This window comes from Chrysoperla carnea, chromosome 3 (genome assembly GCF_905475395.1).
Source record: "Chrysoperla carnea chromosome 3, inChrCarn1.1, whole genome shotgun sequence".
NCBI classification, from domain to species: Eukaryota; Metazoa; Arthropoda; class Insecta; order Neuroptera; family Chrysopidae; genus Chrysoperla; species Chrysoperla carnea.
Window position 1 is genome coordinate 36,883,638 of NC_058339.1, and position 16,497 is coordinate 36,900,134.

The following is a 16,497-nucleotide window of genomic DNA, read 5'->3' on the forward strand; positions in this document are numbered from 1 at the left end:
TAGATGATTTCATAAGATCTGTTTTTGTTATTCGACAACTTAGAAATATTCTAGATTTAAGTCTAGTTATCTCTGCTTCATTTACGCTTATCTTCATTGAATTTGCAATGTTCAAATAATTATACTAACAAGTGAAAACAAACAGTTGACTGAGTTAATTGTTGAAATACCATGTATAGACAGTGTTGACACAAATTCATAACTGATATTCCCATATAATACATACTATAAAATTTGCGCCCTCGTGGGTAAGCAGTGATAATTACAAAAAAATGTTTCAAACATAAATGGTTTATTTTTTTATAAGGAACATTTTTTACATTTAAATCTTTGTTCTATCTCTAACGGTTTACAAAATAGGTTAGACGGACTCAAAACCCAATTGAGATATGCTGCTCATTTACGATCTCGACCTCACTTTTTACGTCCTAAGCACACTATAAAAATTTCAGATGATATCTCTTTTCATTTTTGAGTTATCGTGATGACAGACAGACAATCGAAAATGGACTAATTAAGTGATTTTATGAACACCTATACCAAAATTTTGTTCATAGCATCAATATTTTTAAGCGTTACAAACTTGGGACTAAACTTAATATACTTTAGTATATTTCATATACATGGTATAAAAATACGGCATATATTAAGCTTGTGAAATTTTGAAAGTAATTTACAAAAATGTTTTTATTTTTAAAATCAAGAAATAAATGATTTTATTCTTAAACAAGGGGTTAACTTCATACAACAAATTTTTAAATAATTCAAAGATATTTAAAAGAAATTATTTAACTGTCACATAATATTGTAAAACTTAAACTACATTTTATGTTATCGAAACGTTTAAATTTTTGATCAAAAATTACTTACTAGAGTGAAAGTTTTTGTATTTAAACTGTTTAAAAACATTTTAAAAGGCAATTTATGTCACATTATAAACAATAAAATATACATTAATCGTTAAGTTTTAGAGTATATACATTGGAATTTTAAATATACATATATCTAATTTATTCAAAATTTTATTTTTGGAAATTTTAGATACCACTCAGAAAATGTGATATCGATTTTATAAATAAATAATCGCTTAGACATTTTAAAAAATTAAACAAATTTTGAGATATCATTGATTATATCGGTTTTGTTAATGGATCTGTTCAGTACACAGGGAAAATATAAATAAAAGTAGTTCTGAGATAAATATTAATTTATTTTTTTTAAATCAAAGGATCTCATTGGATAAATTCAATATATATAATCAATATATAATAAAAAATTTTCGTATTTATATTTTAACTCTCTACCGTGGTTGTTTTTGATACACGCTGTATAAAAACATAATTATCTTAGCTTAGTATTAATAATTGTGTTCAGTAATTAAAAGACGTTTTCTTGTGTCTTGATAGGTGAAAAGGGCACAGTATAGGTAAAAATAAAATGTAATAAACGAGAAAGCATTACATTATTTTAAAACACGATTAAATATATTATGATCAATTATTACATTAACATGGAGTTTAATATTTTGTTATACGTTGTGCTGGTGAAATGTTTCACTACAAGAACCAACAAGGAAACAAATCAATCGAGTAATCAATAGACAGTCAGTCACACCTTTTTTTTTGTTCAAAACGATCCTTAAAATTTTTATATCGTCTAGTTTTTTTTTTTTTTTTTACTTGTTGTGTTCAGTGTAAACTTTCAACTTAATTTCATTTAAATGTTAACCCACTTCGATCGAAAAATTTCACAAAATTCTTCCAAATTTATAAATTATATCTAGAAGTTTCCTTTAAAATTATAATAAGTAAAAAAATTTCAAGTCCACCTGAAAAATGTAGATATTTCGATTGCATTTAGTAATCAGCAGTATACATAATTTAATCGTAATAATTAGAATCCCTAGATATATTATTCGTCGGTAATTTAGTAACACTTTCATCAAAGATAACTAAGAATTTTATTAAATACCGAAACTTCTATCCTACCAAATATCTTTGATAATTTCATATATTAATATAATCAATTCTCAATAAAAAATTACTACATTTTCGAGCTCTAACGATTAATTTACTAAAATATCAGAAATTCGAATTTTTTATCTTTTACATTCAGAGAGAAGTTTTCTCTAATCTTGGAAAAAATGTAAGAGATATTTTCAAAGTTTGATATGCTTTAGTAGATTTATATATGACGCATTCAAACAATGATTTTATTTAGATTGTATTGTTCTTCAAAAGTTAATCATTAGCGCCCTTTCTTAGTTATAAATCGTTCATTTCTACTCTGCTTTAAATATAACAGATAACTTATAATATTCGAAAGTAATCATCCATTTTAAAATACCTTTTACCTATCGTGAAATGTGGGTGATGACAAATTTTATATTATTATTATCATTATTGTTTAAAAATAACAAAATAATAATATTTAGGAGCGCCATCTATACACATGTATGCCTGTATGGTAAATTAACGTATTGACGTACAATGAATGCCTGTATGTAATTTTTCTATTATATCCTCTGCTCCACGATACCGTCTACGAAAGCAGAGATGTGTTGAATAGGATTTAAATTCTGTCATACAGAAACGTCAAAGGCTTTTATAAGTACCTCTCCTCCCCTCTCGTGCGATTATCTAGCGGATCTTTTTTAATCTTCTGAGGAAAAAGGCTAATTGACTTTTGATGGTAATTGTATTATAATATCTGTAATAAGTACGAAAATTAGGAATTAATTATTAATATGAGCGTCAGACTAAATGGTTTTTGCATTTCTTGTTCATTTATCTTCTAAATGAAATATCGTTCCTCAATGGTCATTCAACAATTTTTTTTTTTTTTTGGGCTTCCTGGTAGAGAATTCCCGTATAAGAGTTTTGGTAAGAGAAAACATTATAAGATTCGACCTTAAGAATAACCTCTATTTCTATCCTAAACTAAAATGTCAAAATATCCCTAGATATTTTGTTTTTGTTGAATTATTTTGACGAATGTGTTGTTTAAGTAAACGTCATGCTATTATTTACTGTATAATGAAAGCGATTATACGAGTTTGTATCATTAATTTTTCAACGTGTTTCATCTATTATATTGTAATAATAATGTTTTATGAATCTACCTATTGAATACCTTTAAATATATAATATTATTATTATTATTATACAATCAAATTGAACATTTTAATAATATAATTTTTTTATTAGAAAATTATATACGTTGTTATATGCTTATATGCACAGTTTGTGTGATATTATTGAAAGAAATTGAATAATTTATACATTTATGAAGAAAAAAAGGTTGTTCCTAAAGGTTAAAGGTTGTATATAGTTTTTTTTTTATGGATATATAAAATGGCATTACACGTCGTTGTTTAATAGTAAAGAAAAAAAATTGTAGGTACTTCTCATTGTAAAATTAGTTTAATTAAGGTTCAGTAGATATGAAATTGAATCAACAAGATATAAATACCAACTAACCTAGATAATTATTAATTTATCTACCCAGAGTTGTGTATTTTTAAGAAGATTAACAAAATTTAAAAATCCCCGACAAATACGATTTATTCCTAGTAAACCGATTTTTGGAAACTTAGCTATAAAATGTTCTCAATCAAGGCGGTTCGACTGTTTAGAGGCTACGATGCTACTGAGAAACGCACAGACGCACAGATAAACACTTTAAACATATAACACTCTTTCTAAAATCATTATCAAAGTGATGGTAAAGGACATCAGATGAGATGAAAAGGATACTTAGATAGCTATCATTTGTTGACAATATTCGAGTTGAGTTTATTCTTTTGAATTATTGTTTTGAATTACCTAATTATTTTAACATTTTACTTTTCAAAATGAATTGAGCTAGGTTTACTTGTCCATTCATTTCCATAGTAATTATTTATATATTAAAATTATACGTCATGCCTTTTCCATTTTATCTTATATATTTAAACGAGCAATTCTTGTATATATATATATCAACGATCTTGGAAATGGCTCCAACGATTTTCATGAAAATGAGTATGTAGGGGTTTTTTTAGGCGATAAGTCGATCTAACAAGTTTTCATTTCAATTTCATTTTCAAAATATGACTCTTCCTGACATCTTTTGGTGTATATCGTAGTTAATGAAATACAATGCAAATTATAACTCTTCCTGACATCTATTGGTGTATATCGTAGTTAATGAAAAAAAATACATTACCGGGACATTCAAATTGGTATTTGTGTGGAGACATTTAAAACGGTCTTCTATTAGTGATAAAATTTGTGTCTTTTTAAGAATACCAAGCAAAGCTCGGTCATCCAGATATTACACTTTATACAGATACCACTAACCCGATCCAATATATAATCGAAACACATCAACATAAAATGTTTTTCAGAACCCTTGATTATTTGATATTAGTTTGTACTTGACCAATATAATAAAATTATAATTTTTTTAAATAAAAAATTCATATTTGTAATATAACCAAGCGTATATTATTTATTATATTATATTTCATTGCATCTAAATTTAATATTCCATGTGACTGACTAAAGACTTCTGTACGTTTGTTTGTATGAATAATAATGAATTGCAGAAAACAATTATATATTTCTATCCAGTAGCTCTCAAAATGTGTATATGATGATTGACGTTTTATTACATTTGTATAAGTGAAGTATTATGATGAAAAATTATAATTTATGCTTAATTAATTAAAAGTAAAATTTTCTTGATTAATTTATGGTCATGTATAAAATAAACAACCCCTTGATAATTAGGTAACAGATCTGTCCTACTTAAATTTTAAAACCACGTATTTCTTGCTAATTTCAACCTTGGTCTTAATTTGATAATATTTATCTGAATTTGACAATCTCTATACTCGATACAAGACACAAATAATTGAAAATTTAAATAATGTGTCCCCTTTTCTTTTTAAAAAATACAAAAAACAATAATAAATTTTATATATCGATTGTGATCAGTAATGTTTGGAATGTACTTTATTAAAAACAATAAGTTATTATACAAATGTTGTTTTTGTAAGTTACGTTGTTTTAAATAAATTTAAGTATAGGTACGCCATTCTACTTTTAAACGCAATTCGCAAAAACAACCACGCACAATGAAGTTGGCAGTTTTTGTTTGAAAGAATTACCATTGTACAACAAATGTCTCTTTTTTTAGTCCAGTTAAAAAATTTATAATTTCTTGCACACTAGTAAAGATTTTTAAAACTAACTTCACTTTTCTATCCGTGAAGTGAGAACTTCATCTGAAGTGATAAAAAAAATTTAATCCGATTCCCTATTGTATAGTATTTTTAAGGGTAAATTACGCTTGGTAAATCACACTTTCTACAGAAAGGATCACAAAATTTTAATTTAAGAGATTATTTGCCAAACAACATATAATTTTCACCAAACAATTGCCTTGTTTATTTATTATCTTATTTGACTTTTTACATCTTTCAGTTTCATTTTTGTTTCCTGTACCATTTTTGCGAGGATTAATTATAATTTGACTGGAGTATGTTCATGACAAATGTGTGTACATGGCAGATGTTGTTTGAAATTCAATTAATATGTAAATTTTTTCTTTTATTTTAAAATTTTTATAATTTTTATATTTTTAGGTTAAAATACATATTGTAATAAAGAAATTTTATTTTTTTTTTGTAGAATACAAAATCTATGACTAGTTTGTTTTACATAATAGTTATGAAATTATGATGCCATCGCATATGTATCCATAATTTACAAATGTAAAATATTATATTAAAAATTATGAATTTTATGTCCAGAATGTGACTGACTAACTAAATTCATTGTGAGTGCTATTGTTTGGAGGGTAATAAATTACTTTGTTTTTAAATTAATTTAATTTTATAAAAAATTGTTTTTATGTACTTTCACTGCGTGGTCAATACGTTTTTGAGGGATTTATTGGTAAAAATAAATAGTATCATTGACGAAATACTTCTTTTCTGTTTGGACTTAAAAGAGTTGAATAAATATATTTAATAATTGTATCAAGATTAAATAAAAAATTTGGCATAATCTGAAACAGGAAAAAATAAAAATAATTAAAATTGAAGCCGGAGAAATTGTAATAACAACTTTGCATTTTGCTTTGAATGTCCCAAAAATTGTTGGCACCATTTCTCAATCTCTCAAAATCCTTCTTTGAGTCCCTTTGTTCATTTTTGATACTTTTTACTTAAGATGAAACTGAATCTTGCAAAAAAATCATGTTAGGCCTTGTATTGTAATGATTCCAGATGCATTCCTGTTATGAAGTGGAAATGAGAATATGATTCAAAAAGTATCCTTTAAATAATTACATGGACTTGATTTTGCGCAAAAAAATCGTCTATTTATGTTTTCAAATACCTAGAATTTATCGGTAACAGGTTCATATTGTAAATTTAACCAATTTTTTAATTTATTCAGGTTTTTCTACTATAAAAAATCATTTCTAAGTAATTTATTTTTTATATAAAACTTGGAAGAAAAAAATTACTTTAATTACATGTGACTCTTGACGCAAAATATTATTGTAGTTTTATATCAGTAAAATAAGTATAAAAAAAGACATATTTTACATGCATGCAAATTAATTTAATTAGATATTTAATAAAAATCCATGACGTATACATTGTATTATTTATTATAGTCGGGCGGTAATTCTTATCTCAAATTTTATTCGAATATTATAATTAAGCAGAGATAAAAGTATTATTTATGTGTCTTCAGGCTTCTTTTCCAAATATTTATATACTCGAAAAAATAATGCTATTAATTTCTATGATAATTTTGTAGCAAGGTTCATAAATCGATGTTAGATCTATTCACCGAACGACAACACACTCGCAAATTTAAATCTTTCATGCTATTAACATTATTGGCTATTAAAAAAAGTTAAATATTAACTAAGTTCCTGTAATCTCATCTACTCTCTGATCCACGGGTTGGCCAATGTCTCTCATGAGGCCAAATTAGTACGGATCTGTGGGTTTTTTTGGCCTTTGTATTAGCCCTGTGATTCCATCCACGAGTTATCTAGATTTGTTACGCGGCCGTGAATCTTACCTAAAGATCGTAAATATGTTTTTGGATTAAAACCTAAAAATTCTCAATAAGTACAAAAAAAGCTTGATTTTTTACTAAGAATAAATCATTTTTCTCTCGTTTCTGAAGAAGACCACACATTCACTACTTTTGAAGTTCATGTGAACTTTAAAAATGTATTTCTTAATTTTTAAGAATCTACTTATGAGCTCATAGTACTTAAAAAACGTGTTAAAAATCATCTTTTTCAAAATTCTTAAAACGACATAAAAATTAAACCAGACATTTTCAAAGTTATTATCTCATTAATCATCGTATGAATGTGCGTAAAAATGAACAATTTATTTCGGTTTACAAAGTAACACAGAAAAACTCATCCTGTCCTAATCAAAATCACTTTTGTTCACTTTTGTGTTTATTAATTTTTCTGGCATAAATTCCCTGTCATGGCGGTCTATAGATGTTTTATATACATGTGTTTTTGTTAATCTGTTTGAAGATTGAGAATTTCTTGGTTATGTGAACGGACACTTTAAAGCCGTCTTTTTTTTTTTAATGATCTCTGTTTTTTCAGTAGAAACCATACGATCCGATAATGAATGGTGAATTTCTTGAGGTTAAATTATCACCGACCGATTATTTATTAAAAGCATTATCTAAATTGATTTCACGCTTAAATTGTCCTTTAAAACATACTTAATAGAAATCGCTACAAAGTATTCAAGAAAATCACTATCCGCATCTGCCTCTTATCTTTTCCGCTCTTATCCGCTAACTCTATGAATGCATATTTCGCGATGCCTAGGTGGTTCAAAAATTTCGCAGTGATTAGCTATGCACTCGTGTGAATCCGGACCGGATTGCTAGTGTCATTAATATAAAATGCAATATTTTCTTATCTAGGGATCTTCTTTAATAAAAATGGTGGAAGCGCAAGAAAGTACATATAGCATAAAAGCGCAATTCCACTGAAGCCACAACAGGAGACATGTGGCACGATATCTGTTGTCAGGTGTTGCTTATTGTAGGCATGCGACAACGTAGCACGAAATTTAATTAAAGTTGTCCAGATTCCATGTTGCTTGCTACAAGCCGCACCGATCCGTTTACTGTTGGATAAACGACGACACTGTTCAACTTGTAGCATGCGACAAGGAGACATATTTTTTGTCGCTTTGTGTTTCCTCTATCTCTATTGAAAGACTATGTGTAGCATACATCAATGCCGCATGCTTCATGTTGCCTCAATGGAATTCCGCCTTAAGAATCAATGAAATACATTGTATACCATTTGAGAGAAACCGCTAACATAGGGTATGAACATTTTTGAATGATTACTTTTCTCCAACTCCTTGTACTAACGATTCATTTAATATTTTAATACATCCACACGAATAAAGTAACGATTTTTTGTTAAGTACACTTGAAATCATTTTGTTGACTTAACTCATATACCAAAAATAATAATATTGCACACATACAGAAAGTGAAATCAACAAACAAAATTTCACTGTTTATACTTCTCATAAAATATAACAGTATTGTTCAACATATTATAAATATATTTTGTTTTTATTGATATTTGAACTTTCATTTTTTTGTGAATACTCAATGAATACAGGGCGAGGTATTTTTTGCTACTTTTTTTTTTAACTAGCGGTTATTTCGACATTCGGAGGTATAAATTCGCCTTTCATGTAACAGAGTTAAAATACGTTCGATTAACATTGGGAATTACTTTAAGTATTGAGTTAAATATTTTCACCATCAAAATGTAGCATTGAAAACTTATTCTCTGTTGGACTATTATTTAGGACAGGCATGGGTAAACGTGACTTACAGAAGTCCCTCGGACTACTAACTTAACATACGAGTAAGACAGTGAAAACCTAAAATACGAGTAATTCAGAGACATTTTTTTTCTACTTATCGCAATTCTATTAAAGAAACTGAGATTGATAGAAGAGTCATATACCCGTCTCGCTTCCTCCTCTATGAGCAATGCAGACTTGAATAAAGAGACACACAATAAAGTTTATGGCGCATAATAAAGTTATAACAATGGTGACTTCGACTTAAAATAACTCGCCCATGCCTGATTTAGGGTGAGTCAAATAAAAATATTAGGCTTTTCATTAAAAGACAAGCCTTTTATTAAGCCTTTGAAAAAAAACGCAATTAAAGTTACTAAGTGATGCTCTAACCAAACAATCCTTTTAAATATACTTTTCATGTATCGAAAATTGGGTTGTTCGAATTGAAAATAATAGAAGCCTCACCCTGTATACGCTTTTATTATGTTGATTGGCTAGCTATGGCTACGATATGTAATAATTTGTGATTAACTTTAAGAGGGTTTAATGTTTGTTATATATGTTAAACAGAAATTTCACAATTCAATATATAAAATGATCATTATTGTATTAAGAGAGTATTGTATTATTGTTAATAAAATGTTTTTAGCGGCGTGGGTGATCTTTTTTTTTAAATTTTTTTATTGTTTCTCTTAATGTAAGGAATATTGTACGTGGGGTTCCGTACCACGTTCACCTTTGTAACGGTACAATAAGGAAAGATACAGGATTGAAATATAAAAATTTCAATAAACCATGATTTATACGATCCATGAAGATTTGATCAATAATTTTTTAAATTCATAAATAAAAATTGATATTTTACAAATTTAAAAAAATTTTCAAGGTATAAAAAAAAAGTTTTCTACAATTTTGCTTATTCAATATACTAATCGAAAATTTTTGATTAACTACGTTATAGTTTGTTAAAACACCACACTCGAAACACGCATGCCTGAAAAACAACAACTCAAGACTTAAACTTTGATTTTCAGCATTGCGAACTTGAATAATCTCTCCTAAAGAGAGGCAAAACGAATTACATAATTTTCACTCCAACATGGACTCACGATTTAATTCTTGATTACGAAGTTCCATTTGCACACGTTGTATTTAATGAAATTATTTCGAAATTTTTTACGATATATGTTACTGAACCTCTTGAATCATAAAATTATTTGAAATTTTTTAAATATATTTTTGACTGAAATCTCATTTCATACAAATCATACAAAAATAAGTTTATATTTATCTTCAATTTTTTTTCTCATTTGTTGGTACCTAATAAATTTTTATTGTTATTACCATTACAAATGTCCAACACCAAATGGAATACAAAAGAATCAAGTAAAAAAATTCGTGGAACTATCAAATGCAATGACACCATTTTGGTAAATAAATCTTCATACCTGAGAATAATAAAAATCTAATTAAACTTTGACCTAAATAAATTTTATTTTTTCAATATAAATAAAAATTGTTTTTAATTTTTTGTATTTTGTTTGTTACAGCGGTTCGTGCAGATCGGATGCGAGGTGGCCGTAATAAATTTGGTCCAATGTACAAAAGAGATCGGGCGCGAAAATTACAAATAATGCGACAAAGACAATTAGCCATTCAAACAATAAGGGGGACATTAAACGAGAATGGCTTACCTATTGGTTACCCATCGCCAACCGGTACATCGCCATTCCCAAATTTACATATTAAACAAGAAATACAAATTCCTCAAGTATCATCGTTGACTTCATCACCAGATTCATCAACGAGTCCTATTGCGGTCGCATTAGGACAAGTAGCGGCTGTTACAAGTGGTAATTCAAACAGTAATCCAGCAGCGCCTGCATTACAAATTGCCACGGGGGGATCACATGCGGGTACATCAAGTGGTAATTTATCCGGTTCCGAATCAAAATTATGGGGTAATGCCAATTCTACAACAACATCACCACATTCACTATCACCAAAAGGTTTTCCATTTGATACCACATCTTCGACAGGGGGTTCGAGTGGGAACAATAATAGTACGGATAATGTGGGTAGCGGGGCAGGAGGTAATGGAAACTCAAATAGTAACTCAGGGTCCACCAATGTTGGTGGCAGCAACACACCATCTTATAAAATATCACCATTAATACGAGAGTTTGTGAACGCTGTAGACGATCGTGAATGGCAAAATTCCTTATATAGTTTGTTACAAAATCAAACGTACAATCAATGTGAAGTGGATTTATTTGAACTTATGTGTAAAGTTTTAGATCAAAATTTATTCTCACAAGTTGATTGGGCGAGAAATTCTGTTTTCTTTAAGGATCTCAAAGTAAGTTTTTTTTTTTTTAAATTTATTCTTTATTCATTGTAGTACAGGGTAATTCATCATCATATTATCATCGAATATAAATTATTCAGTCAGTAATCTATTAATATAACACCGACCAGATTATTCCAATTATTACAGTATGAGACAAATCATCTTCATAAAAACTAGTTCTAGATTTTTATTTTTCCGAGCAAATGCTTTGATCTGAGCCACAATTTTGATTTAAAGATTTAATTTTGGATAATTATTTTTATATTGACCATATGTTGAGATGAAGTACGCCTTGCGATTTGACAGCTGTTGCGTCAATTAACACAGTATGTGTGCTAGTAGGGCAACCAAATTTTTGTCTGACAAACTAAAATACCATTATGGACGTTCCCAAAAGGACATTCCCAAAAAAATCACCTTATCTCAGGATATACTTTAAATCGTGTATAATTGTATATGCATTCTGATTGCCCTTTATAAGTAGGTAAATTTTTTAATAATCCTTACGGTTTTAAATTTATAGCTTTGAGCTGTTAAAATTTGAGTTTTTAACTTTTAAATCTTATATTGGCTAATTTCAAAGCTGTCTTACATTCAACCTTCTCCGTGACAGTACCAGCTCTTATACCAGTTAGGATTAATTAATCAATTGGAGTTAGAAATTACAAAAAACAAAAAAGAATTTAAAGAAATATGCAAATGAAGAAATATGACACACAGACAGACAGATACTTAACACAAGTAATTCATATAATAATAATATTATCTTGTTACAAAAAAATGTTGACCTAGTTGGGTTGAAACATGCATACACACATACATCATACATCATACACCACATTATATAGAATGGTTCATAAGTTTGAACCTATGATGTATAATGTATAAAATAATACATATAATTATTTAATATGTCTATTTGGCACATATATTTAATATTTTTTGATTAACTATATATTTATTATATTATTATACAAGAATTTTAATTATTAACTTTAACCATGTACAAAAAAAAATTATTTTATAAAATACATCATTTAAATATACTATTGTATAAAAAAATGATGCATACAAGTACTGTATGATTCATTAAAACTAATGTATTCATTTGCATCAAGGTACCAAAATTTAAGGTATAATTTTAAATCTCGAATATATCATAATTTTTTTAAATAATTTAATATTTTGAACCAACAATGAAATAATTCCGGCTACTACTATGTCTACTATCGTGCTGGACTGCGGTATTATTTGCTTGGACTATTACAGTGCTACTGTAAGTACAAGTACACAAATACAATCAATTATCGACCAAAATTAAAAGGGTTGGAAATTTCAACTTGAAATTAAGGTAGTTCATTCGTTATTGTCAAGTCCATAAAACATTCTCTTATATTCGTGAACTATTTGTGTTAACAGTGTACAATACTAAAACATTGTATCTATACCTATACAAATTACACACACAGCTGCGTATTTCTAACAAAAAATTCTATGTTAATTTTTTAACAAGATAGGCATGAACCGTTACTGTAAAATTCGTCAGAAATTAATATGTTTAATACGTTGTTTTTGAAAAAAATGGCAAGAACTATTTTTGAGATATATAGAAAAGTTATCTGTTTTTTAGTCGGTATATCTCTAGCATGTTTAATTATGCAAGTTTTGATTCTTAGTATCTCATTCCACATACGTTGAAAAAATTCCTTTTTTTATTCATTACAGAATACTTTTTTATTCAAAACATTAATCTTTAAGAAAAGCCATTTCACTAGTGAAACTACTTTAAATTCACACATTTTGACACCCTCATATTCCCTTAACGTACATAATTTATGTATGGTCCCTTTTGAACATTCCTGAATCCATTTTTTACTAGTTTTATAGACATGTAACGAAGTCATGCTCTGGTACTTTTTTGAAGTTTTGAAGAAGATTTTGAAGTTTGAAATTTTAGAAATTAATTATCTTTCTTACATTCGATAGAATTTTTACATCGGTAATTTTCGTATACATTCGTTTCAACCATATTGAGGGTAGAAAAATAACAATAAAAATATTTTTATATATATTTCTAAACTATTTTAGTGACAAGATAAAGAACTAAAAAGAACGATAGGAAATATTTTTTTAGTATGTTTGCTTGCGTTTAATGGAAAATAAATGAACATTGCATGTTGTCATTTGAGTATTTTATTTTATTTTATTATATTATAAAAATGATGCGTATTTATTTATTATGTAATAATTGTTTTTATTTATGTATTTATTCTAAATAACATGATGGACGATACGTACTTACGTAGTACGTACTTAGATAGAAGCTAACTTCACTCACTCTAACCACTCTTTATAATTATTAATAATTAATATGTATTGTTTAATTCATATCAAATGGACTGGTATGAGTATTCGCACTGTGCATGAGTTTTATTACAGGGAGGTTCCATTGTAACGGCGCACTATTTTATTAATATAATTGTATAGATGGACATATAAGTCTATGGATTGTATTTATGTTTTACATTGACAATTTAATTCTATTTAAAGATTTTTATACCATGTTTATATGAAATATACATAGTGTATTAAGTTTAGTCCTAAGTTTGTAACTCCTAAAAATATTGATGCTACGAAACAAATTTTGGTATAGGTGTTCATAGAATCACTTAATTAGTCCATTTCCAGTTGCCTGACCGTCTGTCTACCAACACGATAACTCTAAAACGAAAAGAGATATCAAGATGAAATTTTTATAGCGCACTCAGGACGTAAAAAGTGAAGTCAAGTTCGTAAATGAGCAATATAGGTCAAGTTGGGTCTTGGGTCCGTAGGACCCATCTTGTAAACCGTTAGAGATAGAACAAAAATTTAAACGTAAAAAATGTTCCTCTTTAAACGTAGAAAATAAACAACTTTTGTTTGAAACATTTTTTCGTAAACATCACTGTTTACCCGTGAGAGCGCAAATTATGCGCAAATAGTATAGTATGTATTACATGGGAATATCAGTTATATTTGTGTGACATGTACATATGTGTAATGTGACATAGTAATCAACACTGTCTACACATGGTATTTCAACAAATAACTCAGTCAATTGTTTGTTTTCACTTGTTAAATAATAAATTCAAACTTATTTGAATAGAAAATAACAAAGTTAAAAAATTCAGAATGCATACGATAAATATTTTGAAGAGAGCTTTAAAAAAGGAGCTCTAGTATAAAACAAATAATTAAGCCAATGATTATCCTCTTGTGGTAATGGTATGCTATTTGTTACCATATTTTTATCAGTAGGTGTATTATGTCATTTGTAAATCATTAAAATATATTTATTTGTTTTATTAATATATTAATAATTATTAGTTATTTTTACTATTTGGATACTATAATTATTTACAAACAATAAATTACACAGAAAAAAAATTGATGCTTGACCTAAGAAATTTTTTCATGAACTACGTATATTCTTGCATTTTTAAGGGGAAAAATCTTGAAGTGAGTAGAAATTTACTTGAGGAAAGAAGACTAGTAGTTTCTTGGCATAAGAAATATTTGTCTTGTATTAAGAAAATAGTCTTCCATTTCAAGAGCGAAAAATATTTTTGGGCCAAAAAAATACATTCAAATTTGTTATTGAATTGAATGTTTAACATGTCTGAATCTGTGTATCTGCCTGTGACATCATAGCTCCTAAACGGATGAACCAATTTTGTTTCGAACCGAAGTTTCAGTTTAGGTTTCCGTATCCGATAACAACTAAAAAAGAGGTGATGATCTTCAAACGGTTCAAAAGATTTGCTTGAAACATAGCTACGAACACTCTCGACCAAATTACCTTTCAAACCAACAAAAAATCAAAATCGTTTTAATCCGTTTAGGAACTAAGATGCCATAAACGAATCGATAAGACCTGAATTTGTGTGGGGGGGGGGAGGTTTCTCAAAATTTTAATTTATGTGCTATTGGTGATTTACAACATGTCCTCGCTCTGAGATAATTTTTCTTCTAGTTAAATAACCATGAAAGTTCTTACACCATTCTTATAGTTAGTTTATTAAGACTATAACGCTACTTTCAAAGATAACATTTTCAATTTTAATTAAAATAAAAAATCAAGTATGCCGAGAAAATTATTTGATTTCACAATATACTATTTATATTTTTATAATATTAAGTATTGTTAGATTCTGAATGGATACAAAAATAAAATTTTCATTGAGTCATAAAATTCTGCATTGTTTCAAAACTAACATTTATAAGGCCGGTCAATATAATAAATACAATAGCTAATCAGTAAGTTAACCGTCACATTAATTCATATTTTCATTCAGCTTGTTGAAAATTTGACAGATACACAAAAATTTACCCAGAAAAAAAATGAATATAAGTAATTTAGAGCGGCAATTAAACAAATTAGTTTTTGTGTACTATTTAATAAAATTAATTAGACCACAACAAATTTATATTATTTATATTGTGTTGCCAAATTATATGCAAATATTTATGGTTTGCTTGTAATTTGATAGATAAACATATAAAATGGATTTGTCAATTATAACTAAATATTAAATGGGTTTAATTTAATTAACACTAATATCTAATACAATTAACAAATAATTATAATTAAATTAGAATATTTAGTTTCTATCATGTGACATCATAATCTGCTATATGATGTCATGCAATCATTTCAAATTTTTTTTGGTTCAGAAAAAACTATTGGAACCATGTTCCTTATCGCACGATATTTGTTTGCTGGTTGGGAGTTAAAACCAAAAAAATTATTTGTTTTTTTTGTCAATTAAAAAAAATTTAGTTTTAAAAGTTGTCTGAAGTTAAAGAAAATAGAGATAATTTAAAGTAAGTACAATGAAATTTTTATGTTATGTCATAGTAAGTATTCACATATTGAGTTGACTACTAAATTAGAAGTATGTCTTTTCTAAACTAATACTACAATTATTTCATACAGTAAAAACTAAAAGTAGCTATAAAATTAAATTCTTTAAAGAATCAAAAATTTCTTTTAAGAGTCAAGTATTTGACTCCTAAAATACCTGAAATTTTCAGAAAAATATCTTGTAAATAAAAAAAGTAAGCGCTACATTTATAATGTACCTAGGTACGAAAGGAATATAGTTCCCACTGGGTGTCCCACGACACCTCTCGATCTTTTTTTTTAAATCATCTATCATTTTATAGATGTCACAGATGTACAGATGATCCGTTTCATCTCATTAATCTTGGTTGAATAAGACGGTAA

General features: G+C 27.6%; 1 protein-coding gene across 2 annotated transcripts in view; it reads left to right on the forward strand.

Annotated features, from left to right (window-relative positions):
- The window catches only part of LOC123294744 (nuclear hormone receptor FTZ-F1), a 227,908-nt gene that overhangs the window by 175,295 nt on the left and 36,116 nt on the right, over nt 1-16,497 (forward strand). For both annotated transcript variants that reach the window (XM_044875878.1, XM_044875877.1), the window contains one exon: nt 10,429-11,237. In XM_044875878.1, coding sequence (XP_044731813.1) covers nt 10,429-11,237 — 809 coding nt within the window. The remainder of the gene's footprint in view (nt 1-10,428; nt 11,238-16,497) is intronic.